Below are 27796 nucleotides of genomic sequence, written 5' to 3' on the forward strand. Positions count from 1 at the left end.
ATGTATTAATTATAGGTGAAGAGATGGAATCTATAATCCAACAGTTTCTTAATGAAATGATGCTCAGTGCTCAGATACAAATGATTTGAAAACTAGAATTTCTCTTTAAAATAGGGACATGTCCAACCAAAAACACTCATACCACCTGTCATGACAGATACAAAGTAGAACAAGTTATAGTTTGCATTTCCTCACATAAGATAGTTATACAATCGAACATTACTCATATTTACTGACCAGAAGCCTTCCAATTGTTAGTAAGTTAAGTATATATAAATCTTAAAAAATATTTTAGACTAACAAAAATTGTGACGTTATGGAAGGAATTTGGGTTTTTTTTTCTTTTTTTAGAGTATTATTAAACTTGCATAGTAAAAACCATTTTTTTCAAAATGACATAACCAGCTTCTAAGGAATTTGGTTTGCATCATGTATCCCTCATAGCAAGTAAAATGTAAACTACTCATACTCTTTTCACTCCACTCAGGTGAGCAGTTAGCTTGATCACACTAATAAAAAGATAAAGAACTTCCAAGAGAGATAATCATCAGCATTCATAATCTTAATCCAGAATTTCAGGAATTAGCCTTCCTAAAATAGAGCAACTACAAAATAAGACAATTATTATGAAACAGAACTTCTCATCTCGGAAAATTTCCAGGTCCTCAACTGACTTTAACAGATGGAAAATAATTTTTTTTTCTGTATTAAGGAAGGAAAGAGCTAAGGTTTTATTTTGTTTTTTGAAGCAAAACAGTTTCTGGGTATTAATTTGTTATTTCACACTGTGACCATGAATGAATCCTGGTGCCCTAGCCATATCCCAGACCAATTAAATCAGAATCTCTGGAGATGGATCCCAGATGTCAGTATTTAGAGCTCCTCCAGAGATTCCAATGTGCAGCCAAAGTACCAAAGGTGAGGTACATCACTCTAGAAGCTGCTAGGACTTGTAGTTATACAGCAATACAGAACTGTGGACTCAGAATGGAAAGACCTTAAAAAACCCTTTTATTTAATTCTCTGACTTCCAGGCAGTAACATATTCATAATATTATGAAGAGCAGATTAATTAGATGGAATGCAACGCTATAAATAAAGGAGATGGTGTTTGTTTTACACTAAAATGAAATTAACCCTGGCTTAGTGTAGTGATAGTTTAATAGTGTGTGACAGTTGTCCATTTGTTTTGGATAGCAAATACAAACAACTGAAACTACAGTGCAAATTTATGAAATCTACAAGTAATTGCACAAACTAAAGTTTAGCCAATATGCTGTGAACACTTCTCTGAGCAAAATGCCAGGACATTTGGGGAGACCATAAAGTGGTATTGTATCCAAGGCACTAAGTATTTGTCTGTTCATCTGTAAATACATATATGTTAAAAAATATATGTTAAAAGAGGAAATTGGATTGAATTGGCTATCAAGGTAATCTCAAGAGATAAATTCTAAAAAGAATTAAAAAGTAGTAAGTGTCTAAGAAAGTCCCAGCTTGTTTCCTTTGGGGACATGAAGAGTATGCTAATAATCTGAAGATATGTTTAGAAGTTCCAGATCCTTCTTGTCAACTGGCAGAAAGACTATGATTAACTATACCATAGCTGTAGCTGCGTCTTTTATTTTTGCAGTGCACATGAAGTAGAAGGACTTACTTATTATGGCTTAAAATAGATTAATATTAAATGAGATGTATACCTACAAATTTTAATAGCATTAGAGTATTAGCTCACTAAAGTTAATAGGATAATATGAAGATATTTTCATGTTTCCAGATTTATAATTTGGCACTGAAAACTTTCAAATGCCTGAACAGATAAAACTTCAAATTTTTACCTTTCCTTAATTAGGCTTGTGTTAGAGTTAACCAAAACATCCTGAGATACTTAAAACAGAAAAACATCACAATTGTACCAGTATTGAAATAGCTGAAATATTTTATAGCTACACTAGATATAATGCAAGGCTATATACATAGATGTTATAGTAGAATATGATAATATAATCTAACACCATTTAATTTCTATCCCATTTTTTTTTCATTATTACATTTAAATTTCCTTTTTCTTAAAATTGAAAAGAGCGAATACAGTAATAATGGCACAGAAACTGCTTTTTCTTTCGTTGCTTTCTCTAATCTGGGAAAATGAAAGACTTAAGGATAATTTCTCAAAACATACCAAGCAGAACTTAAAAGGACTGATTACATGTTTCTAGAAACTCGAAGTTTCTAGTCATTTATATTTTATTCTACATTGCTTATGTGGTATGTCCTAAGAGTTCACACAGAACAGAAAATAATAAGGTTACTAGTTCATTATTCTTAATTTAAATTGCACTTACTTAACATACAGTGCAATGTTGGTTTTAGGAATAGATTTCAGTGATTCCTCACTGACATACAATATCCAGTGCTCATCACAAGTGCTCTCTTTAATATCCATCACTCATCTAGCCCGTTCTCCCACTCTCTTCCCTCCATCAGCCCTCAGTTTGTTCTGTATCCTCAAGAGTCTCTTAGGGTTTCCCTCTCTCCTTTGTTTTCCTCTTTATGTTGATCTCTTTTTTTCTTAGATTCCATATATGGGTGAGATCATATGGTATTTGTCTTTCTCTGACTGATATATTTCACTTAGCATAATACACTCTAGCCCCATCCACATCATTGCAAATGGCAAGCATTCATTCTTTGTGATGGCTAAGTAATATTCTATTTGTGTGTGTGTGTGTTGTATGCATGCCACATCTTCTTTATCCATTCATCTGTTGATAGGCATCTGGACTCTCTATAGTTTGGCTGTTGTGGACATTGCTGCTATAAAAAATGGGGTGCATATGCCCCTTCGAATCAGTATTTTTGTATCCTTTGGGTAAATACGTATTAGTGAAATTGCTGGATTACAGGTAGTTCTATTTTTAATTTTTTGAGGAACCTCCATACTGTTCTCCAGAGTGGCTGCCCCAGTTTGCATTCCCACCAACAGTACAAGAGGTTGCCCCTTCTCTGCATCCTTGCCAACACCTGTTGTTTGCTGTGTTAATTTTAGCCATTCTAACAGAAAACCGTAAAACTCTTTTGAAGAAAATACAGGGGCAAGTCTTCATGACCACTGGATTCTTGGGCATGATATCAAAAACATGAACACTAAAATTAAAAAACTGAACTTCATTAAATGCAGCCTCCATACGAGAAAACATTTACAAATCATATTTCATAAGGGCTTAATACCCAGAATATATATAAAGAACTCAGTAAGACAACCCAATTAAAAAATGAGCAACAGACTTGAATAGACATTTCTCCAAAGATATACAAATAACCAATAAGGATATTTTAAATTCTTTTTTTTTTTTTAAGATTTTATTTATTTGAGAGAAATCACAAGTAGGCAGAGAGGCAGGCAGAGAGAGAGGAGGAAGCAGGCTCCCTGCAGAGCAGAGAGCCCGATGCGGGGCTCGATCCCAGTACCCTGGGATCATGACCTGAGCCGAAGGCAGAGGCTTTAACCCACTGAGCCACCCAGGCGCCCCCAATAAGGATATTTTAAAAGGCTCAACATCATTAGTCATTAAGGGAATGAAAACCACAATGAGATCACACCTACTAGAACAGCTCTAACAAAAATTTTTAACAGAAAACAAGTATTTACAAGAATGTGGAGAAATAGGAATCCTCAAAGATTGCTGGTAGTGAAGTAAAATGATGCATCCCACTGCAAAAATATTTTGGAGTTTCCTCAAAAAGCTAAATATAGAATTACCATGACTTAACAGATCTTCTCCTGGATATATACCCCAAAGAACTGAAAACAGGGACTCGAAGAGATACTTGTATCCCAATGTTTACTGCAGCATTATTCATCATAGACAACAAATGGAAGCAATCCAGGTAGCCATAAACAAATCAATGGATAAACAGAAATGTGGTATGTACATACAATGGGATATTATTTAGCCATGAAAAGAAATGAATTTATGAATCCTGCTTACAGTATCAGTGAACCTTGAAAATGTTACACTGGGTGAAATAACCAGACCCCAAAGGATGAATATTTTATAATCTGACTCCTATGCGATACCCGGAATAGACAAATTCATTGATTAGAGGTTACCAGAGACTGAGGAGAATGGGAAATTACTCCTTAATGGCGACAAAGGTTGTCTTTGTGATAATGGTTGTACAACTTTGTAAATGTAATTAATGCTATTGAGTTGTACACCAAAAAATTGTTAAAATGGCAGATTTTGTGTTATATATTTTTGCCACAAAAATATTTTTTTTTAAAGATTTTATTTATTTATTTGACAGAGAGAGATCACAAGTAGACAGAGAGGCAGGCAGAGAGAGAGAGAGAGGGAAGCAGGCTCCCCGCCGAGCAGAGAGCCTGATGCGGGACTCGATCCCAGGACCCTGAGATCATGACCTGAGCCGAAGGCAGCGGCTTAACCCACTGAGCCACCCAGGCGCCCCCACAAAAATATCTTTGAAAGAAATCATGATATTCATTTTTTACCTTGTTAACAGAAACAAAACAGAATTTTTTGTGATTTTGCCTGACAACTTTATAAACTGCAGTTGACCCTTGAACAATACAGATGTTAAGGTTGCCAATACCCCTCCATAATTAAAAATCCACACTTAAATTTTGACTCCTTCAAAGCTACTTATAACCAACTGCTGACCAGAAGCCTGGCTGATAAGATATACAGTCTACTTGTATATGTATTACATACTGTATTCTTACTATAAAGCAAGAGAAAAATGTTAAGAAAATCATAAGGAAAAGAGAATACATTTACATTACTGTGTATGTATTTATTGGGAAAAAATCCACTTGTGGGGCACCTGGGTGGCTTAGTTGTTTAACCCCCCGACTCTTCAACTCAAGTCATGATCTCAGGGTGGTGAGATGGAGCCCCTGCATGGGACTCCGTGCTCAGGGGGGAGTCTGCTTGAGATTCGTTCCCTCCCTCTGCCCCTCCCCAGCTCACATTCTCTTTCTCTCTAAAGTAAATAAATCTTTAAAAAAAAAAAAGAATCCACTTGTAAGTGACCCCGCACAGCTCAAATCCATATTGTTCATGGTTCAACTGTATACTGAAAATTAAACAGGTGTTATAGAATTATATGTAATCCACACATACTTTAATGTATTCATTAGAAAAAAAATTAATTTTATAGGACTTATACATTTGACTCTGGTATCCTAAAAATACAGGAGAAAAAGATGACATTTAAAATTCATTTTGTATTAGCTTTTCAAGTATATTAACAGAGTAACTCTATACCTACTTTTGACTATAAAAATATCACTCCACCTCTGCTAAGGCCTACTTAGATCAATCAACTTGGCACTATAAATGTCTTATGTAATACGAAAAAGACAGCAGTAAAATACTGTGCTTCAACCTTTTGTCTGTCTCATCACACATGAAGGATATCGCATACTTCCTTTTTTTAAAGCACCTAACTACATGTAAGATGGGTAAGGCTGGAAAGATCTTACTGTCCTCATTCATTATCTCCAGAAACTCAGTAAGAAAGGTGAAGTAACTTGCTCAGGATCACACAGTTGTTAACTAGCAGAATTGGGAATCAAATGGTCCCCAGATGAGAGAAAAAGAAATAGCTTCAAATCTTAGTAGAAGTTACCTTACCTCCATAAGCCTTAACTAATTCCCTTATTTACAAAGTGTTGATGAATTTGATACTTATTGCAATGACTGTAAAATAAGAATCAATCAGTAGTAGTCTGTCATCGTTGTTCATTCCGAAACCAGAGTTTAAGCTCTGAGCATGCAGTGTGTCTATCTTGTTCAGTGATATATCTGAGGCTTTGCCCAATGCTTGGCATTTGACAGACGACTCTTTCCCTTTTAATACTAATTTCAGTGCTCTCTGAACTAACTTCTAAAGAATATTTTTTCTTAAGAGCTACAAAATGCATCTCAAATACATTCATAATAATATTCCGTTCCTGCTAAAAATATATTTGGGAGGCCTGATTTGAAACATTCTGGAAAAACAGGCTAATTATTCATTCTATTTTCTGATGTCTTTCCTTATATACAGGCACTCACTCATCCATCCATTCAGCAAACACATTTAGTATCCAGTATAAGCACTGTGAAAGTTGCTAAAATTGAAAAAATATATGAGATAATTGTGCACAACCTTTATGTCTCTGAAAGAGTCTTCAAAATAATGGAGACTACCTTATTTATAGTCTCTGATGGTGAATGTAAACTTAAACCATACGGAGGGGCAGGGAGTGATGGCCTTTATCTTCTAGGATAGGAGAAAAATCCTTCAGAGATATTTTTAGAAAATAGAATCTATAAAATGGCAGAAGTACCTGTTTGAGATTCTAGAATGTGGTTTCTTCTTTGTATTTTTTCTCAACCTAACTCTGACTTGGAGATTTTCTCCACAGTCCTTTGTTACTCTTCAATTTCACACAATGAAATTTCTCCAAGAGTACTTTCACACATGAAGAAAAAAAAAGAGAGGGGGAAAAAAAAGTCAGATTCAACTTTAGGGATTATCATCCTTTTCTTGAATAGCTTTATAGATTATTTTGTGATTCTCAATCAGAATGCCTAGTGATGTTGAAATAATTTTCCCTTAACTCCTGAGTCCTCTGTGCCACATCATCTTAAGCTTTATGACCAAAGCTGACTGAGCAGTCTGTCTGGTATTTTGGTAGTTGCTAGGGAGGAAGGGAAAAGACTGCTGCAGCCTTTCAAACTGATAAATGCTCTACCCAGACAATGCAAAATATTTTGTTTGAACAGACATTTTCATTGGTCAAGTCTCATGGCCATGCCTAACCTTCTCAGCAGCAGAGAAGTGCAAAATAAACGATGTACTCAGAAGACCAGATTATTTGCGTGGAGCACTAAATGTACCACAATTATGCAAATTTTAGTCCAATATGTTTAAAAACTTGGATTGAATGGATAATATATAAAAATGGAAAAACAACTTAAGAAAACCTTAGAAAACATTAACAGACTGGCGGTTAATAAAGAAACTGATACAACTAGTAAAGAATTGGAATTTAAAAATTTACCCCCAGACTTGAAAAGACAACAGGGCCAAATGGTTTTATAGGCTAGATTCACCAAACCATCAAGGATTGTAATTTTATGCACATTGTTTCATAGAGTAAAAAGGACACAAGACTGTAAATGTTGAGAACTCTCAAGGGTCTGAGATTTTACCCTATTAGCAAGCTAACAAATTAGTCTTCCACTTTCATGGATGTTTGCAAAAAGTGTAAGATTCCTGGGGCAGAAACAAAGGATGGTCTGTTACTCACAACATTAGTCAAAACAGCAGAATTGATGATGGATACCTGATCCCTTTTTCTCCTAGGACATTACAGATAGGGCCAGATGATACCTACACACACACACTGGGTTGTATTACCTGGAGAGCTCTGAGCTCATAAAATTTAGTTCTTTTTCTAATTTTTTTTTTTTTTTAAGAGAGAGAGTGCAAGCAGGAGGTGGGGGCAGAGAGAAAAGTCTTCAGCAAGCTCCATGCTCAGCACGGAGCCCAATGCGGGGCTTAACCTCACGACACTGAGATCATGACCTGAGCCTAAATCAAGTCAGATACTCAACCATCTGAGCCATCCAGGTGCCCCAAAATTCAATTATTTTATAATTATTTTATATATTTCAAATATAGTATGTTCCCAAAGGGGAACATCCTGTCTGCCAAGATTGTATGCTATAGGAATATCTTTCAAGAAACAGTACAGAATAGAAGCAGTCATTACTTCTGTTTACAAGATACATAGACACACAGAGACCCATGTAGAATTGTCACCCATTTGCCAACATATTTTAAAAAGCCAGTAAAATGATAAACCAGGCAAAAATAACATAAAACAGAAAATTATACACCAATCTTCCTTACAAACATAGGCATAAAAATTCCATATAAAATATATAAAGCTGAATTCATTGGTATATGAAAATGAGTATCATGAATACATGTAATTTGTCCTAGGTATGAAGGAATGATAAAACATTGGAAAATCTGTCACTTTAATAGATTTAAATTATTCAACATTTTTTTAAAAATCTGTGTGAATTCATCACCTTAACAGATTAAAGGAGGAAAACCATATGAACATCTTGCAAAATACAGAGACACTATTTTGACTTGACCGAATGGTTATGTTTAATATTGGCACAAGAATCCAAATTTTCTGATCTCTTGATGAAGATGATTTTCCCTGCACAGTGCTTTTTTTCCCCTGTAATATATGGGGGGGGGGGGGGGGGGAGAGATTTTTTTTTTTTTTTTTTTTTTTTACTTTAAAATAGCACAGGTAGAAGTACTAATATTATTAGATACTCTTTAAGCCATGTCTGAATACCAGACTATTATTGGTTTTCACCAGTAATAGGTTGTGGTTAAGTCCATGTAAAAGTGAATTCCTGGTGCAGAAGTTTTCACTCCATTAATTCCAATCCAAATGCTCTTGGAATAAAGTAGTTACCTATATCACTATATATATATGTATATATTTCACTATGATGGTTTTAGGCATACTGTCTCCTAGGCCATCCTAGGATTTTTGGGGGCAAAGATTGGTTTGGGGGGCCACCAAAAAATCCTAGGCAATACTTTGGTTTGTGGCCCTCAAAAGCTTAACTGTACCTGACAAAATCTTATTCTTTCCTATTTATTGTCTCTCATTAGGAAGAAAGTAGGTTTAAGTTAATTTATTGATTAGAATACATAAATTTAAATTTAACTTATTTTCCCCTTATGGGGGTGCTAATTTAAAAAAATTTAATTTTTAAAAAAAATTTAAATTTAATTTAAAAAAAAAAGATTGAGAAACACTGCTCTAGACTCCTAGTTTCCTAAAATACCTTCATTTCTTAATATATATTATATATATAATATATAATAATGTTTCCTAATAGTTTCCTAAAATACCTTAAAATCCTCAGCAACTAACAGATCGTAAATATGCCCTCTATAAATGTTAAGTAGATCTCATAGTTTCAGTGTCTATACCCTGAGAGTGTACTTAAAATTACCCACTGCCTTGAAGAAATCAACTCATACTTAAACAGTTAGAAACCATTTTGTTTGAACCATCAATGGTCAACTCATTGATTTATCCAGAAAAGATAGACATAATATGAAGAACAAGCTCTGGCAAGAAAAGGTAGCTTCTTCCACATATTAATAGTAACAATAGTAATAATAATGTAAGAAGAAAAATCTGACATGCACTGAACCTTTATAATGGACCAGGCCTGTGCTTTATATGTATTAATTCATCTAATCCTCATGGTAGCCCAGTGATTAGGTCCTTTCATTGTGATCATTTTACAGGGGAATCAGTTACTGATTACTGGAATTAATCACTGGTTAGTATTCTTGCAATTCTTCTGATGTCATAATCTAATACGTACCAAGTAACAATATCTGTGAGGTGATTTTCCTTTCATCAGATTTTGATTGAGAAATTACAATCATCCCATCCAATGTATAGCTTTGAAAATCCCAAAATATTTACAAAAACCTACTTACTAACTCCCCACCTAGAAAAAATTTAAGGGGTACCTGGGTGGCTCAGGGGGTTAAGTGGCTATCTTGATTTCAGCTCGGATCATGAGATCAAGCCCCTCATCAGGCTCCACTCTGGGCATGGATACTGCTTAAGATCTTCTCTCCCTCTGACCCTCCCTCTCTCTCCCCTCTCTCTCTCTTTTTCTTGAAAAAGAAATTAATATTAAGCAATGATCCTTATCCACCTTACCTATAAAAACTTACTGCCTGAGTCTTTGTGGTGTTCAGAGCTGAAAATTAGCATTAATGAGAACACTTTCAGAATGAGAGGCACTCTATTAGTACTTCTACCAGGACAACAAAAGTAAACTGAGACTGTCCTGGGGAAACCAGCACATATGATCTCCCCACCCATACATAATGCTTCGTCTTTTTGTACCATGTCTTCTCTTAGCCCTACTTTTTTCTAGGGCTATTCCATTAATACCATCGTTCCTTTGACCCAACCAACTGAAACTTAAATCTGAAACATCTAAGATTTATAAATAATCCTTTAGGTCAGAAAAATCACTTTGTTATATAATAATAATTTCCAATAATAGTGCTACCTATTCTCCAGCCTCTATTTGTGAAGAAGCTTTGGAAAAAGAATATCAGCTACTTTGGAAATATTTGTGTTTATGTATTAGGCTAATCTTTGAATGTGCCAAAAACTTTTCCCACTTCCCCTCCCTCCTATACTAACAGAAAGACCCCCTTTTCTCTTAAAATAATGGCTGCAGTTTAGAGAATGGTGGTTAGATAGTCGTAAAAACCCGTTGGGATGAAATTCTCTTAATATGCTCTCCAAAAAAGAACACCCCCCCCAGGTGGGTACAAAGCAACCCACTGGAATGTGGGAAGAGAACATAAAAGAATATATTCTACTTATCTAAACAGAAGTTAAGCTTTAATAATATTGAGTGAAGACTAACAGTGGCATTCTTACTTAGAGGTTATGATGGTATGTAATGTTGGCTGAGGAAAACTGGAAGTCAAATAACAGAAGGATGGACTTCGTTGGTGTGTTTTCTATCTGTTAAAATATGTTGAAGTCTGCATATGCCCAGTTAAATGGATTTTACATTATATTATCTAGTTTTAGATAAATATTAGTGCAAAGTACACAAGAGACTTAATACTAACAAAGCAACCAAAAAAGACAGGAAGAAACATCATCCTATTGTAAACGTTTTATAAGCAATAAAAATTAATAATTTCAAAATAAAATGTGATAGGAAGTCAGCCAAAAACATTATGAATTATTACAAACCTATTTGAAATATGGCCCTCTAATTTACCATTTCCCCTTTATCTCATCCTTTTTAATTTCATGTTTTACATCTACATAATGTAAGTAAATATAATTAAAATTATAAAATATTGATGAAAGTAGTCGGAAAAGACACAACTAAATGGAAAGTTATTGCATGTTCATTGATTACAAAAATTAAGATGCTATGTACTTTTCTTAAATATTAATCCTATAAACAGTTACCTAGAATTATCTTTGATCAAAGAAGTTTGACTTTAAATACTACTACCCAAGTGAGTGTAACCTTGCCATCAGAATAAGCAGCTTGATCTGAAGCATGTTTAGTGTTCTTCCATTGTTAAAATGGATGAACGAGAATCTGCTTAAAGCTTGAGCCTCACAGAACTTTTATCACCAGAGTTACTAGCAGCTACCAAAATTATAGCCTTTCCATAATTTATTCTATTGTCCCCACTAAGACTAATAAGGACAGAAATACTTAAAGTAGGCATTAGTAAGTAAAAACCAAAGATTACGATCAGATTATCAGTCCTTTGAAATTTGATTTTTTTTTTTTAGAAGACTCTGAAACTATATATTGGTCAACCAAGAGATGTTGCCATTGGGCAAGCTTATGTTCAAGCTCTAAATAATTAGCAGGTACATATTACCGAAAAAAAGTGCAGTTATTTCACAAGGAGATGTAATATTTCTCAGTAATACTTTCATTTAGTCATACAAGAACTACCACTTTTTTTTTTTTAATGTGGGTGCCAGCAGTTTATTTCCTTGTTTTTTTAATTCTGCCTCAAAATATTAACATTTTACCCCGGGAGATGAGAGATTTTGAATTTCTTCATTTAAGGCCCACTTTCCAACACCTTTATGTTCAGAGTCTGCAAATCAGAAAAGAATTCTATTTGCCAGTTAGATATATACACAGATACACCTGTATCTCCATCTGCATCTGCCTCCATAGGTTCTATCTTATGTCTCTTTCTGTAGATACATGTATCTGGTCCTAAATTCCTCCATCTCTCTCCTGCTGTACTCTGTCTTTCTTCCAGATTGCTGTATGTATAGATCTACCCATAGCTGTAGACAGAGTGGAAGGGTCTACTTCACTGCCTGAAATTGAGGGCTAGAACGTCTGAAACATGACTAGCAAGGTCAGTCTCAGGACAGATGGGATTTTAGCTTTGTCCAGGGAAGCCATAGGAAGAATGGCTCCCTTAATAAGGTGGGAGGAAGGTTGTGTCAGAGTGTTTGGAAGGCCTCTATACCCTTGGGGGTGGCACCTGTGCACACATTACACACTAGAGCTAAGTTGGGGCTGCAGCAGCCACATTGGAGTCCAACACCAGTCACCCCCAAGGAGTCTCAAGTCCAGGAGTCTATACTGTCAGTGAGTGGCCTGTGCAATACACAACTGTGAGCTTTTGGGGGCACTGGCTTCTGTGTGAACAATAGCCACTAACCTGTCAGAGAGGGTATCCATGTGGAAGCTGGTGCAGCGATGGGTTGCTGGTAATAGTGAGGGTGAAGCCCTAGAGGCTTTGATCGGCAAGGATATCCTCACCCAACTGTACAGCCACTGGGGTCCAAAAAAATGATCCTATCACCCTCTGATCACCCTGGCCTGAGAATTGGGCACCAGGATCCTAATGTCTACAAGATATCAGCTTGGGACTTGTCGCTGCCTCTGATCTTGGTCACCTTCAGGCACCGACTGGTGATTACCTTCACTATAGGGACCAAAAAATCCACAAACACATAGCAATGCAAGTGGCCATTTGGCCCGACCAGCTAAAATCAGGACCATTGTGGCGGTTTTATGGTTTCCTGAAATGCTCTGCATTTAGGAACCCCCACCAGGAAAGTTCCTCCCTGCACATGTGTTCCTGTGCTGTAAGGCAGCTCTCAAACAATTCAGCTAAAAACTGAGATCAAAGAGCCACCAGCTGCCTGGGAAGGATCCCATGGTGGTGTTTCCACTAGATGTTCCCTTTATCCATATAGATGATGTTTTCTTTAGCTTTTTCTGGTAGTTTTTCTGGTACCAAAACATAAGCACTGACAAGTACACACTCACATACAAAAAATTTCACACCTACTACTATTAAATACTGAGTGCATTAATTTCTGGTAAAATTAGTCCCTTTACTAAACACTTCTGATCAGATCTAGTTGTCTTCTGTAGTATACTAGTTGAGTTTCAGAGCCCTGAGTAGCCAAAGGATACAGTAGGTCATTTTTAGTCTGTTTGTATTTTTGTTTGTTTGATGGCTGGTTGGTTGGTTGGTTTTATAATTTTCTGGCACTTGGAGTCCAATCAAATGACTGACTGGTTGCATTTCTCATATCCTTTCAACCACTGATGTGACTTTTACCATAGCAAGAGGGGTTTTTACAAACTAACATCTCATAGTGAAATATCAATTGGCAGGTTCAAGTTCTATGTTGTTTTCAATTTAAGTGATTTTATGTATTCCTGTGTTCCTGTTATAGTTTCTTCTTCTCCTATGTTCTTAAGCAGTGCTTTCGTTTTAGAGCTTCATGTCTCTCTTGACATCACCAGCAAAGAGCAGACAAGGGCATGAAAAACCAGCTAGAGCCAATCTAAACACCATATGACAGAATATAACAGAAAAAAAACTTTCTGTATACGAAAACTAGAGAGGCCTGAAATCATAATCAGGTTGGGAATAGAATTATGTCCATTGCAGAAGTACCTCTGTAGCACCTTGACTTACTGCTAACATTCTACGTTCACATACCCCGTGCATTTTCTTCAAGGTTGTTGCTAGAGATTTTGAGATTGGCTTTTTACATACCAATCTCCTTAAGTAAGCCCATGCTTTAAAATTTATAAAAATTAAACCTAAATTTCTTCAAAGGTGTACCATTTTGTATGTCCAGTTTGTTCAGTGCTAAAACGAGATATTTTCTTCATAGAATTTTATTCAAATACCAATAAAATTCTCCAGAGAATGAAAATGAGATAAAAGGTTAAGTTGGTGATCACTAGTTACAAAGAGCGGTTGTGACAATACAACCTGAATCGAGTTCAAATGTAGAAATTGCTCGCCTGTGAAAATAATTTAAAAATTTGTGAGGATCCGTTGTGATTAAGTCATTAGATGGTATAAATGAGCAGTCAGAGACCCAAAGAGAGTGACAGAACAAGAATAGGTCTCCTGACTCCATACCCCATACTCTTTGCTAATTTTACTGATCTGCCCTTAAAACCCATAACTAAAAGAGACTCTATTGTTTATCATTGGGGGGGGGGACTGTCAGGAATACAATATATCACTCAGTGACATCAAGATATGCTCTATTCACGGTCCCAGTGTTTGTAACACAGCTTCCTTTCTGAGCACATACCTGAATTCCATGCGCTTTACAGTAACGTGTTGATGCATCTTGTAGGTTTCCATAGACGTGCAGCTCCAGTTACAAGAAGGCAATTCCCACATGGTGCACACAGGATGGATTATCTGCACTTTGAGGATGATAGCCGTGGATGGTGGTTTGACATGGATATGGTGATCATCTATATTTATTCAGTGAACTGGGTCATTGGATTCATTGTTTTCTGCTTTCTTTGCTATTTTTTCTTTCCGTTTTAGGAATTTTCATATCTTACTACAGTTGAACTATCACAAATGATGTAGATAGCAATTAAACCTTTTTAAAAATGTGTTTTGAAGTTTTTATAATGTTGCATTATATAAATTGTTGGTGCTTATAGAAAGTATGAGAATAATGGACTTATTTATTAATGTTTTTCATGCAATGAACTACAGTTTACTGAGAAGCTAGTTTGTCTAGCACTTAGCAACAATGCACTATTAATTTCATAATTCCCCCTGGTTTAGGATTTATGGGCTCTAATTTTACAATACTGCTTTTATACTTAATTGTAAAGACTGAGGTTTTCCCTCCACTGAAAAGTAGGAAAAATACAAAATGAAATGATAATCTGGGTAGATAGTATCTTTGCTGAAAAAATAGTCAATCACCACTTATTCTTAGGCAAATTATGTGCATTAAATATAAATTATACTTTCTGGGAATTAATCTAGCAGGGTATATTCAGTTTTGGTTTCCAGTTATCTCTACTTATTTTCTGTTCTATTATCAAAAAAGCTGGCTATTCTTTAAACAGACCTAATAATAGCATTAATGCAACATTTTTATTTATTGTAAGAACAGAATAGTAAATGTGAAAGACCCCCAATAGAAAGAGATGTGTTAATCCTTTCCAAATTACAGGATTACTCACCTGAAGAATTAAAATACTTACTTTCAGTAGTTTAAAGAACAATGCATGTCCAAAATGTAACTACTTTAGTGATTTGTTTAACCCAGAGATTGTTAAATATATTGTACATGTGCAATAAAGAGTGGCTTTTACATTTTTTCTTTCTTATTAAGTAATTTAATATCTGGAATAAGGAATTTTTGGAAATAGGCTTATGAGTATATACAAAAAAAAACCTGGCATTTCTTTTTATTATTACAGTATTATAAGCCTTGGAATTGGTTTTTCCCTTAATTTGAAAAAAAATAATAAGGAAATCTAAATTATTCCAGAATAGGAAACAACACTAGTACCCCACTTTCACAAGTGAGAAAACTAAGGCACAAAGAAGTAGCTTATTTCAGTAATTAAGATGGTCTTTGTGTAACCTATGAGGAGTGTTTTGATTATGAACAACATTCCTACACTGTGCTATCATATATCTGATAAAGCAGTGAACATACTTTTACACAAGGAAAGTGAAACTGTCATGGCACTAAAAATATCACCATCAAACAAATTGTCACTGTCGAGGCCTCAAGAGTTCAGTCTAGGAAAAGTCCAAATTTGGCCTAATTACAACTAAGTGTATTTGAATAAAAGCACCTATATGTGATGTTCATAGAATAACAGATTTTTATTCTACACTGTTACTGTTTTTAAAATTATGTCTGTGAAAGGAAACAGCAGTGTCCACTAGACCCTATCAAATCTAGAAAGCAGAAAACTAAATACATTTTAGAAGCATCAGTTTTTGCTCATGTATCAAAATAGACAAATTATGCTTAGTCTAGTGGCATATAACTAATATCGTGGTAAAACAATATTTTTTACAAACCTCAGTATTATCTTACAGAAATAAAAATGGGTATTTATAATTTATTGCTCCAAGTGGGGGTAATACGTGTCAGGACTGAAAAATTAACAAAACACAGATTGGGGGGGGGGCAATATCTTAATAACTTTAAAATGAACTGCAGCCATTTCCCAAGCAATTCCTGGTTTATCGTCTCTAGCAAATGTGCTTTTACTCATTACTAAATTAAAAAGTTGATTAAAGGGGCACCTGGATGGCTCAGTCAATTAAGCGTCCAACTCTTGAGCTCAGCTCTGGTCTTGATCTCGGTGAGTTCAGTCCCTACACTGGGCATGGAGCCTACGTAAATAAATAAATAAATAAATAATTGATTCTAACTATACATGAAGCAAACTTGGTAGTATAACAGATAAGAGAGTTCTCAGAGAAACAGATTTGATTCCCAATATGATTATAGTAGCTCAGTGATAATATCAGTTTATAGATCTGTATCTACAAACTAAGTACAAATAAAAATAATACCCTTAAATACCCTTTAAAAAAAAAAAAGAAAGCATAGTCTGAAGGAACATTCTAGATGGGCTATATGAGTCTTAGTCTGAGAATAACATCATTTGGCATATTAAAAGTAACTTTAGAAATATAAATTTCTAATTTTACTTTAAAATATTTAAATTATATGCAAATGGAGCTACAAGCTGCCAAATATTAAGAAGTACAGCATTTCCTAGAGCTCCCAATTTATTAGAAGCCAGAGAAAACCTGAGATAAGAAGAAACCATTTTCTTCTGGAATCTGTCATGCAGTCACCATTCAATAGATAATAAATTTATGAATAAAAATAAATGTATAAATACATGAATGAGCTTTAGAGTAAAACAAATTGTATGCTGTTCTTGTTTAGTGTTTTTCACAGATCCACCACATAAAAACTCATTTTCCAATAAAGAACAAAGGAAAAAAAGAAAAATCCTGAAACTGATGAAGTCCGAGATATGCCCTAATTAGTATTATTTAATAAGGTTTAATTTTCTAGGCTATCTCTATCAACAATTTCTATTTCTCCAGAGCTTAATTACTGTGAAGGTTAAATACTCTCACACATGCATTTAAAAAAACGCCCCAAGTTACATTTCTGAATTCTTTCAGCAGGTGATTTCTTGATTGTAAAAAAACAATTTCACAAACTGAAATCAATTCATTTTACTCTCAGTAGAAGCTAGGGGAATCTAAATTAGACAAAACATAGAAAGAATCAGAATTTGTTGTACAAAGAATCACCAAAATCAAGCATGAAAAAAAAGCGCTTAATATTTCTCAGTCTGCTCTATTACTAATGTCACTCTGGTAATAAACACTCAATGTAACAGCAAAGCCACTATTACTGTTCTTTCTGCCTTGGAATCTTGCCTCCAAGGTAGTTAAAATGATATGACCCCAAAAAAAGGCCAATTAATAATAAGTTATCACTTAAATGCCTTCTCTGTGGCTAAATGAAGATAGAGATTTTTAAACACTTGGTTTTTCTCTGGATCATTTGTTAAGGAATGCCTTAGAAAAGGGAATACAGATTAAATGCAATGACAGTTAGTCTTCAACTCTTCACAGATGCTGCAGTTGAATGCAGAGGACACCATCAGACAGCACAGTGGGCCTAAGAGTCTAAAGATTTTAACACATTCAACTATTTAAAAAAAAATTATTTATTTGACAGAGAGATTACAAGTAGGCAGAGAGGCAGGCAAAGAGAGAGGGGGAAGCAGGCTCCCCACTGAGCAGAGAGCCCGCTGTGGGGCTCGATCCCAGGACCCTGAGATCATGACCTGAGCTGAAAGCAGCGGCTTAACCCACTGAGCCACCCAGGGGCCCCTACACATTCAACTTTGACTTTCATGTAGTTTCTGACTTTCAGTAATTCTCACTGTATGCGTTTAGTAAGTTCTATCAGTGTATCCTTTTCTCCAGGATGCCTTGGTTTTCCTTTTTTATTGAAGACAACACCTATAGTAAGAATCGCTTTTATACATTTTTAGTTTTTACACAGATCTTATGAGAAACATCATTAAGTATCTTCAGGCCATGGTATTAACATCCTGTGAGAATCATTTTTCTTATTTCAACACTTCTCAAGATAGTTTTTGGACTGTTATCACCAAGTTTATGGTTCCCTCTCCTTACATACCCGTCAATAAATTTAAGTGCTGCTAAGACACAGTCCTGTTTCTCTTACTCTCTCACACTTATAAGCCTGTGAGCCTCACCCAAAGAGTACCTACTAAGTACACGGACTGCCCAGTAAGTTCCATTTTTATTATTGACAGCAGAGTGAGAGAGGTTATTGCTCTTGTAAGAACTAGGTTAATATTTTCATTGCTTTACATGTGTCACCTCGTCTACCAACAAAACCATTAAGAGGAAAAGGGAAGTGAGAAAGGATAACGCTTATTTACATAACTGTTCTATCTTAGATATTTAGCTGGTCCCATTAACATATTAACTAATTTAATCTCCTCAGTACACTTGGAATAAGATGATGTTAACCTCATGTTACTGGTGAGGATGAGAAGTGATGTGACCAAAGTCACACAAAGTTAAAAGTGATTGATTTATCTTCATTTATGAGGGATTTCAAGACCTGTGATTTTACTCTCTGTGGCATCTGATAAAATTTGATGAAGCTGGGACATTCACTAAAGACTGGTCGTAATACTGCTAAAGGAGCTTTGGGAATGTAAGAGATGATCTGAATCAAGAATGCAGGAATTAACTACTTACACTTTGTAACAATTTTCATTGCTTATACCAATGAAAAACAGTATCTGCAGGACATGGTGTAATACGCAATACTACATTTGATAAGAGCTTCCATTCTGTTTGCAAACTTAGATTGATTTGTTGTGGCTACCTTTATTGAGAAGGATTCTGAGGTTCCATCTTGGCTCCAAGAAGAAAAGTGCTCTGGTCCACTGGTGATGTCCCTCAAATATGGGGGAAGGAGACTGATGAGGAAGGTATTTAGATAAGAGTGCAGAAAAGCAGGCACCTGGGTGGCTCAGTTGGTTAAGCGACTGCCTTTGGCTCAGGTCATGATCCTGGAGTCCTGGGATTGAGTCCCGCATCAGGCTCCCAGCTCCACCGGGAGTCTGCTTCTCTCTCTGACCTTCTCCTCGCTCATGCTCTCTCTCACTTTCTATCTCTATAAAAAAAAAAATAAAAATTTAAAAAAAAAGTGCAGAAAAGCATTCTGGTTTTGGAAGCAGGTCTTACCATTTGTTGAAGGAAAACAGAAGGGCAATTAAGTGACTATAATTAATAACACCATGATAGATATTAATGTAGGTATGAGATGTAACTAAGAGTAAGCTACAGTCCTTGACTTTTCATTTCCCTTACAACAGAAGATTAATAGGTACCTAGTTGTGAATTCCATAGAAGATTTTTAAAACATAACAGTGTAGCTACAATGCAATTTAATTTTCTCATTTAAAAAAATTTTAACATGTCAAAAAAAAAAAAAAGTATGTAGTCCTGTTTCACAAATTCTGCAGGACTAAATGGATGCCACTGGTATTATCTCTTCTGATCCCAATATTTGTAGGTAAGTATATATAGTGTTAAAATCAACCTCGGTCAAAAGTGAACCTCAGCATTACTTCTTAAACCTTCATATGCCCACATTAAGTCTTGTTAAAACGCATATTTTTCAGAAGGGATGGGGTAGGCTTGAGTCTCCTCATTGCTGATAAGCTATCAGGTGGTATGGATCTCCTGGCCCATGAGCCACACTTAGAAAAACCAGGAACTCAAAAACCTCAAATGGATCTTGCATCCCTGTCATTACAGTAACTGTTCCCAAAAGATAAATTTCTCATTGTTTTAGCACTTGAGAATTGTACTATACTATAGTATATAGTACTATACAGTACTATACCAGTATTTATATATTATATATATCATATATTTACCATATATTATCCAATATATGGGAATTACAATGAGTTATGCTATAATTTTATATAAATCTATTGAATAAGCTTCTGAAATTACTTGGTGGCAGCAGTATGTAAGTATTTAAAATCCACAAATCAGACTCCCCCCCCCCCTTTTAAAAGATTTTATGTATTTATTTGACAGACAGAGATCACAAGTAGGCAGAGAGGCAGGCAGAGAGAGAGGAGGAAGCAAGCTTCCTGCTGAGCAGAGAGCCTGGTATGGGGCTCGATCCCAGGACCCTGAGATCGTGACCTGAGCCGAAGGCAGAGGCCTAATCCACTGAGCCACCCAGGCACCCCTCCCACCCCTTTTTTAAGGAAAAAACTATTTCTCCTCTTTTCCCTATTTTTTCCCCCAGTACCCAAACTTTGGCCTTGATATCTTTATCTAGAATCTATCTGAAGAGAACAAATGTGAGATCATCCTTATCACTAATCTCACCACTTCTGGAGATATATAATAAAATATACTGTGACATTTCTTCTTACCTCAAATTCTTACTATTCATTACAACTGCAAGAATCAAGAGAACTCTTTACCATCCTTAGTTACAGGACTAAACTTTACTTAACCTTTCTTTCCTCATTTTCCTCACCTGTAAAACTATGCTCCATAAAACAACTCTTCAGAGGATTTCTCTGGGGTAAAATTCAGTTCACAAGAAAATGATGAAACAGATCTAAAAGTTCTTTGACAAACAATTTATGCAAAGACAAAGCAGTATTTACCAATTATTTAGCAACAGCCAAGTTGCTTAACCTCTCTACTTTTGTTTCTTCTTTTGTAAAAAGGAAAAGGAAAAAATAGTATTTGTGGATTAAAAGACAATGCTAGTGAAAGCAAGCTGTTAGTAAATGTGTTCTTCTTTTTCTTCTCCGCTCTTTAAAATCTTACTTTCAAAAAGGCCATAGGAAAGGTCTTATTTTTTTTAAAGATATTAATAAGGCACAAACACCTTATTATTGTTCATGCACGAGTAGAGTTCTTAATTACAAACAACTAAATTTTACTTTGCCTGAAGCTGACAAGCCATAGTATAGCAAAAAATTAAGTGGGCCATTAGGCAACACCGAATTGTAAGTCAAGTGTTCTAGCCAACAGGATGAAGAGTCGCTTCTCTTCTTTCATGGGTCCCAGTTCGTTTGAACCCAAGATTTAGTAGCATCGTGGCACTTGGCTCCTGGCACATGGCCACACTGAGAAAAGCATCCTACTGAGAACCTAAAGCAAATGCTTTCTGCTGTATTTATAAGACTATTCAGAAAGTTGAGGTATTCCTCAATGGAATTCCCAATTCTCAATGGAGTTCCCATTTTCGATGTTCTCCAGGAAGTTTTACGTTTGATAAAATAAATACCGTTTTTGGCATTTGTTTTCTTAACATTTAAAATTCTATTGATGATACCTCCCTACAATTGGAATTACAGTGTTATTTCTTAAAAGCATGTAACATAATAAGTACCTCAGGGAGTGCTCTGAATCATTTTTTTGCACTCCTACAATTTAGAAGCAGCATGCCATTCCATACCAATCCAGGGAAAATGGGGCCTCCTTTTCCTAACAGTTATGGCTCTGTATAATAGTACTATAAAGTTAATAATCTCGCCAGTAAATCGTAACATTCACTCAGTACATTACTGAGCTCTACCTTTGATCATAAACCTGAGACTATCCTATCAAATTATCCTTAAGCTCAAACATCTCCTACTGGATTTGTTTCTAAAATATTTTAGACAATTACTGTAAGACAAGAAAGGAGTTATAGACTACATATATATAATTTTCAACTATAATTAAAATATTCTTTACATAGGCTATTCTTGATAGAATAATAAGAGCAATTTTTAAATATTTGGCAGTCCAAAGCTCATATTTTACAGGCACTAAATATTTTATAACATATTCTTCCGTGTTTGGTCTCCTAATATAGTAACAGTCTTCAACCAAGAACAAGTTGTTTTCACTAAATCTTCCTTCTATGTTTATTTTTCTTGGGAATTAGAATATGTTTCATCATAGAAAAAAAGAATTATAGTAATATTTGGATTCCCACATTAATCCACAAAATTTCATACAAACCTATATATTAGAGGCAAAGCACTCACATGGCTTTTCAACTCCACCTAACCACCACCAAACCTTGAGTCCTTCCATCTAGCTCTAGATGCCTGGAAGATGTTTATTTCATTCCACAGCAACACCTACCCCGGATATAATAAGATGATGGATAAAGAAAGGAAAATCCTCCTTGTAGCCACCAGCACATAAAAAGCATCTCTATATAATAAAAAGACTTAGATTTGTGCTGTCAGAGAAATTTATAATGTGAGCTCTGTATGTAATTTTAAATATTCTAACAGCTACATGTAAAAGTGACAAGAAACACATTTTAATAATGTGCTTAACCTGATTACATTCAACATGTTATCTTTTATTTTAAAGATTTTATTTATTTATTTGACAGACAGAGATCACAAGTAGGCAGAGAGGCAGGCAGGGGGGTGGGGAAGCAGAGAGTTCGATGTGAGGCTCCATCCCAGGATCCTGAGATTTTGACCTGAGCTGAAGGCAGAGGCTTTAACCCACTGAGCCACCCAGATGCCCCTCATGTTACCATTTTAATATAGAATTAATATCAATTCAGTTTTAGAATAATAGATACTGTGTTTTCTGTATTAAGTCTTTAAAATCTGGTATTTATTCCACACAGTGTGTCTCAATTCAGACTAGCCCCACCTCAGGGGCTCAATAGGCACGTGCGGCTAACAGCTGGCCACTGTACTGGACAGCAGAGTCTTTCAGTCAGGGAAGAAAACTCAAGATATATATTACATTAAGGAATAAGGACCCTATTTAGGAAGAGACCTTACACAAACGCTGGAAGAGCTGGGAAAGTAAAGGTCTAAAAAGGAGAGTTCAAAATCAGAGAGAAATCTTCCTAAACATTAGAAAAGGCAAGTTTCAGGAAAGTGTGGTAGCTCAACCAATCCGGCCCTTAAAGTGGGGCCACAAAAAGAAGCTGGTCTCTGTAGAGCCACTAGCTCCATGCACTGACTTCTGTGAACACCTAGCCCAAGAATGGGGGCGGTGAGCCAGGGCCTCCTGGTCAGAGTACCACCAGTCAAGACGAGATGAATGCAGATCAGGAGAAAACAAGCACAAACTGTAACCTACTGGCCATCTCCATCAGCCTCTCATTGCCTCAGACCTCAAAGACCTTCAGAGTGTAATGGCAGGTCGTGCTTCTGCTTTTCAGGTCTCCTGAAAATCTCTCTTTCGGCCAACTATACCTGACACCATATAGGAAAGGAATTCTTGGAAAAGTATCATGAGCTGAGCTTACCAGGCAAAGTACAAAACCACTATGATAAGACCAGACAGAAAAAGGACTCTGGGCAATATAATAGGAGGTGAGCCAAGTCGACACAGTAAAAACTCCCACAGCCAACTAGGTCTAACTGATGGCAGAGTCAGCTGCAGACTGGAAATCACCTGTTACCCAAACATTTGTATGGGTGATTCTGCATGGCAGAAGGAGGAACTAACATCTTCAGTGATAAATGTGTACCCCGTACTATCAAGGTGTTTTGTATATGGTATCGTATTTCTCACAACAACCCTAGAAGACTTCTGTTACTATGTCCATTTTATAGACAAGAAAATTAGAGCTATAAGAGGTTAGGTAACTTTTCCAGTGTCACACAGCTACCAAGTGCTACAGCCAGAAGTCAAACCTAGACATGCCTATTTCTTGAGGCTGTATTCTTTTCACTACCCCTAAGAAGTCCAGTTCCTAATATATAGACTTTACCAGTAATAAAACAATTCAGAGGCATCCCTCCTCAGTGACATTTTTAAGAGTCCAGTGTTTGTAGCATGTCAAAATACCCCTTCCAGTACTGAGCAGTACTAGAATAAGAGAGGGTTCTTCAACAGGTCCACGCTACCACACAAACTGCTCTGTCATTTGAGCCACAAGATCCCGCACTTCTGAAGGCGTCTGAACGGTCAGAGGTAGATGGGACTGCCGTTTGAAGCTTCTGGCAAGCTTCCATAGGTAGATCACAAAACAGAGCCCTACAGTTTTAGACCAAAGCCACGCCATCCTCTGGAGGTAACTGTTCTCCTTTTGAGAAACAGCTTTCGGGCCTTCTTAGAGACTGAAGTTGTGCCCATGGGCCATAATCCCTGAGCTACCCATTATGAACTGGGTATTGTCTGATCCATCACCAAGCCATAACGTCAGGCGCGCACAGCAGCATTTCTTTCAGCTCATAACTCCGTCTTCCTAAGCCGCACTGACTGACCAAAAGACTCGGGCATGATGGGCCCAGGGTTCGGCATGATCTGCAGGTACCATCCAAGGGTGGACACCTAAAACTCTACAGCCTTACTCTGGTCATCCCTGAAAGACAATGGTAAGGGGGAATCTCCCAGGGTGCCAAAGTTCTAGCAGTCCCCTAGGCTGTCCATTTTTCCTGTAAGAAGCTAAAAGTCTATACTGATTAATAGTGTGTGATTTGTGATTGTGGATATAAATATTACCGAATATTTTTATCTTTGCCTTATCCTACTATCATCTAGCATAAGTTGTGTTCATAATAGCTAATTTTATATCACAAGATGTACTGATGCTAATTAATCTCAGGATTTACATTACAAAGGAGTAGGGGAACATCACCCCAGGACTTTGTATCCTGTTCTGGAAAGAACTGGCATGTTTGCAATAGAAACAGCTTTATCATGTCAGGCAGTATGGTTTAAGGAGATCAGTTTACCCAGGTGACAACGGGGAGGCAAGGTGTGATGGCTTTGAGGGGTGTCAACATGGCTAGGCTAAATCACATCCCAGAAAGCTCTTTCTCCAATGTACGGTCAACCTGGCAAAGGGCTACGGATCCCTTTAGGGGAAGACTGGGAGACAGATTAACACTAAATATATTTTTGGCAGCGTAGCAGGGTGTGGGGGAGCCTGGGTTTGTAACCAGCTCAAACCCGGAATTTATAGAAGGCACTCTGTGTTTCAGTAATTTAAGTCAGACTTCTGTTCAGTAGACTTAGAACTCCTCTGCTTATACAGATAAAGTAAGAATTCAATAGACTGATCATCTATTTCTGCTCTGGAAATATCTTGATAATTGGCCAACCGCATAAATCTCTGTAAATCGGACTAATCTGATTACCATTTTGACCGCACTGTTTGTTATATTAACCATGCCGACTGTGTCTTTGGCAATGACTTGCCACCGTGTGGCTCCTGCCATCCCAGGATCTGGTTACCGCCACTGTGTTTAGTGATCCTAGTTCAATGGTAGTGGTCTCCTTTCTAATTTCTGACCTATCAAGAAGAGAGACCACGGAGTTTTTTGAAGAGGCTGAGGTTCCCCCCACGACTTTTTTGTTTTCACAGCTGTTGTGAAAGGTGTGTCCTTCCATGGTTGGAAAGCAATTCTTATAGAATATATATATTGTACCATTACCATCTCCTTAAGCCTTTGGATACCATCCTCTACAATATAATAAGGCATTTTGACTTCATTTAACATAGGTCACACTTTGGGTCCAGCCAGCTGACCAACTGCCCAACCATTTAGAACCCTTCATAACTCTTTCAGCTTAAACACTGAGCCCAGAATCCCTGATGAGTCAGCCCGTGTCAACAAAGTGAGCATGATCTAACTTTATATCCCTTCCACCTTGATGATGCACCTATAATACCCATTCTCACATACACCCTCTGGCTTTCTGTCTATAAAAGTTTTTCAAATCTTTCAGTTCTTTTTGGTGTGTTTCACCCCTCCTCCTGAGCCACAACTAGCACTTCATTTTTGAGAGTTGCTGTGATTTCAATCTAGTTGTAGATCTAGACATGAAAAGGGCTGCTGGGTTGTAGGTCCTGAGAATGGTCAGGCGTTCCCTGTCGGTAACTACTTCTGCTGAGGCCATTCCAGGCTGTTCAGGTCAAAGGGGGCTATCTTCCTGTATGACTCAGCATTCTCCCGAGAATACAGACCATCAGGATAAATACAAATGGCTTTATACGGAATTGGCTCACGTGATTGTGGAGGCTTGTGAGTCCTAAATCTGCATGGCCATTGTCCCAGCTTGAGTCCCAGGTCCAGAAGCTGCTGTCGCAGCAGGAAGAGCCAATGTCGAGGTCAAGTCTGAAGGCCAGCAGGCTGCTGTAGAAACATGAAGAGGTGATGTCCCAGTTCCAAGGCTCTCAGGCAAGAGAAGGCTCTGACTCAGATGAAGGTCAGCCTTTTGATCTAGTTAGGCCCTCACCCGACTGGAGGAGACCCACTGGCCCCAGGAAGGGCGACCTGCTTACTCATTCTGCTAGTTTAAATCTTAATCTCACCCAAAAACATCTTCACAGAAACACCTAGAATAATGTTGGATCCAATATCCAAGAAGCCCATGGCCCAGTCAAGGTGACACACAGAACAAGCCGCTACACTTCCCCAGGTAGAGGCAAAAGGGTTACATCTACTGGCAAAGACGATTCAGTTTTATTAAGGAAGTTCAGATCCTCAGCTTTATCAGAATCTACCCGTAAGTTTTCACTTCAGTTTTAGGAACCTATTCCTTCACAGTCAGAAACCAAAATTTAAAATCGCTGGCTGAGAATCAAATTTGCATTGTGAATGAGCCACGCCCAGGAGGACCTTCTAACCTTGGTTCTCAGAAACCCTGTAGCTCTGGCCAGACCAAATACAGTGGTCCGCCGCAGAAAAGCGTTTCTTGGAGGACAGATATAGATGTTTTCAGCTCATCTTTTTCATCCCCCACTTCGCCCTGGACAGGAGGAAGTAACTAACCAACACCATCGTGCACCTTATTTTGACAGAAATGTTCCCGAGTAGCTCATATGTAAGCACCCCACCTTCTACGGGTGCTCAGTGCCATGTAGCTAAAGGTGAGACTTTGAGCAGTTCTTGACCCACATCATGCCAGGAACATTCAACGTCCTTTTTCGCTCCTGGGAAGAGGCCCATTTGTGCCTTTAAATATTATCAGATTCAAAATAAATAAATAAATAAATAAATAAAATAAAATAAATATCAGATTCAAGAAACAATTCCAGAAAATCAGAACCCACTCAGAGGACTCATCCTTAAGCTCCATTCTCCAGGAAGCACTGCTGGAATCAAAATCTGTGTCCACGCCAACCCAACAAGCAAACCCAGCAGGAAGAATCTCCCCATTCCTGCAGACATAGCTATGTATGTATCTATACATCCAGTACAGATGTGCGTGTGTGTGTGTACACATATGCATAGCGAGGAACTGAAACGGCTTATACACTTTTGGGACCTGGTCAGACAATCCAGAGTCCATAGGGCAGGTAGTCAGAAATGGAAGATCACAAGAAGGCTGGAATTGCAATGACACTGGTCGAAGCTGCTGTCTTTTAAGAACTTTCAACTGATTAAGTCAGGCCCACCCTAGTAATTTTCCTAATGACTGATTATGGACTTCATATCTGCAAAGTCTCTTTACAGTAAATTTAATGTTTTACTGAATAACTAGGAGTAAGTGTGTATATGTTACAAATAGCTGCTATTTCCCTTCCATCTCCCAACTCCTATGAAGAATAGCTCTTATTCTTTATCCAGAAACATACTGGAAAGACAATTCTAGGGAATGCAGTTTAGTCTAGCTACACTGACATACCACAAAGCCATCACAAAGAGTATGCTCAACTAACTGCCCTTCCACTAAATTTTATCTCTGGCCTATTTAGAGAAAATGACCAACCTTAAAATGAGGACTAACTCACAAGTTTATTGCATCATTCTAATAATAATTCTCTGGTACCGTAGAAGTGTTTAAATGT

At 36.9% G+C, this 27796-nt stretch overlaps 1 protein-coding gene across 1 annotated transcript in view; it reads left to right on the plus strand.

Moving 5' to 3' along the window:
* Positions 1-15200, plus strand: part of LOC111156979 (ring finger protein 180) — a 162051-nt gene extending 146851 nt beyond the window's left edge. Inside the window, 1 exon segment of the mRNA XM_022518162.1 lies at positions 14273-15200. Coding sequence (XP_022373870.1) covers positions 14273-14472 — 200 coding nt within the window. The 3' untranslated portion in view covers positions 14473-15200.
* The last annotated feature ends 12596 nt before the right edge of the window (positions 15201-27796 follow it).

This window comes from Enhydra lutris, unplaced genomic scaffold (assembly GCF_002288905.1).
Source record: "Enhydra lutris kenyoni isolate GAN:26980312 unplaced genomic scaffold, ASM228890v2 scaffoldscaffold50, whole genome shotgun sequence".
In the NCBI taxonomy this organism is placed as follows: Eukaryota; Metazoa; Chordata; class Mammalia; order Carnivora; family Mustelidae; genus Enhydra; species Enhydra lutris.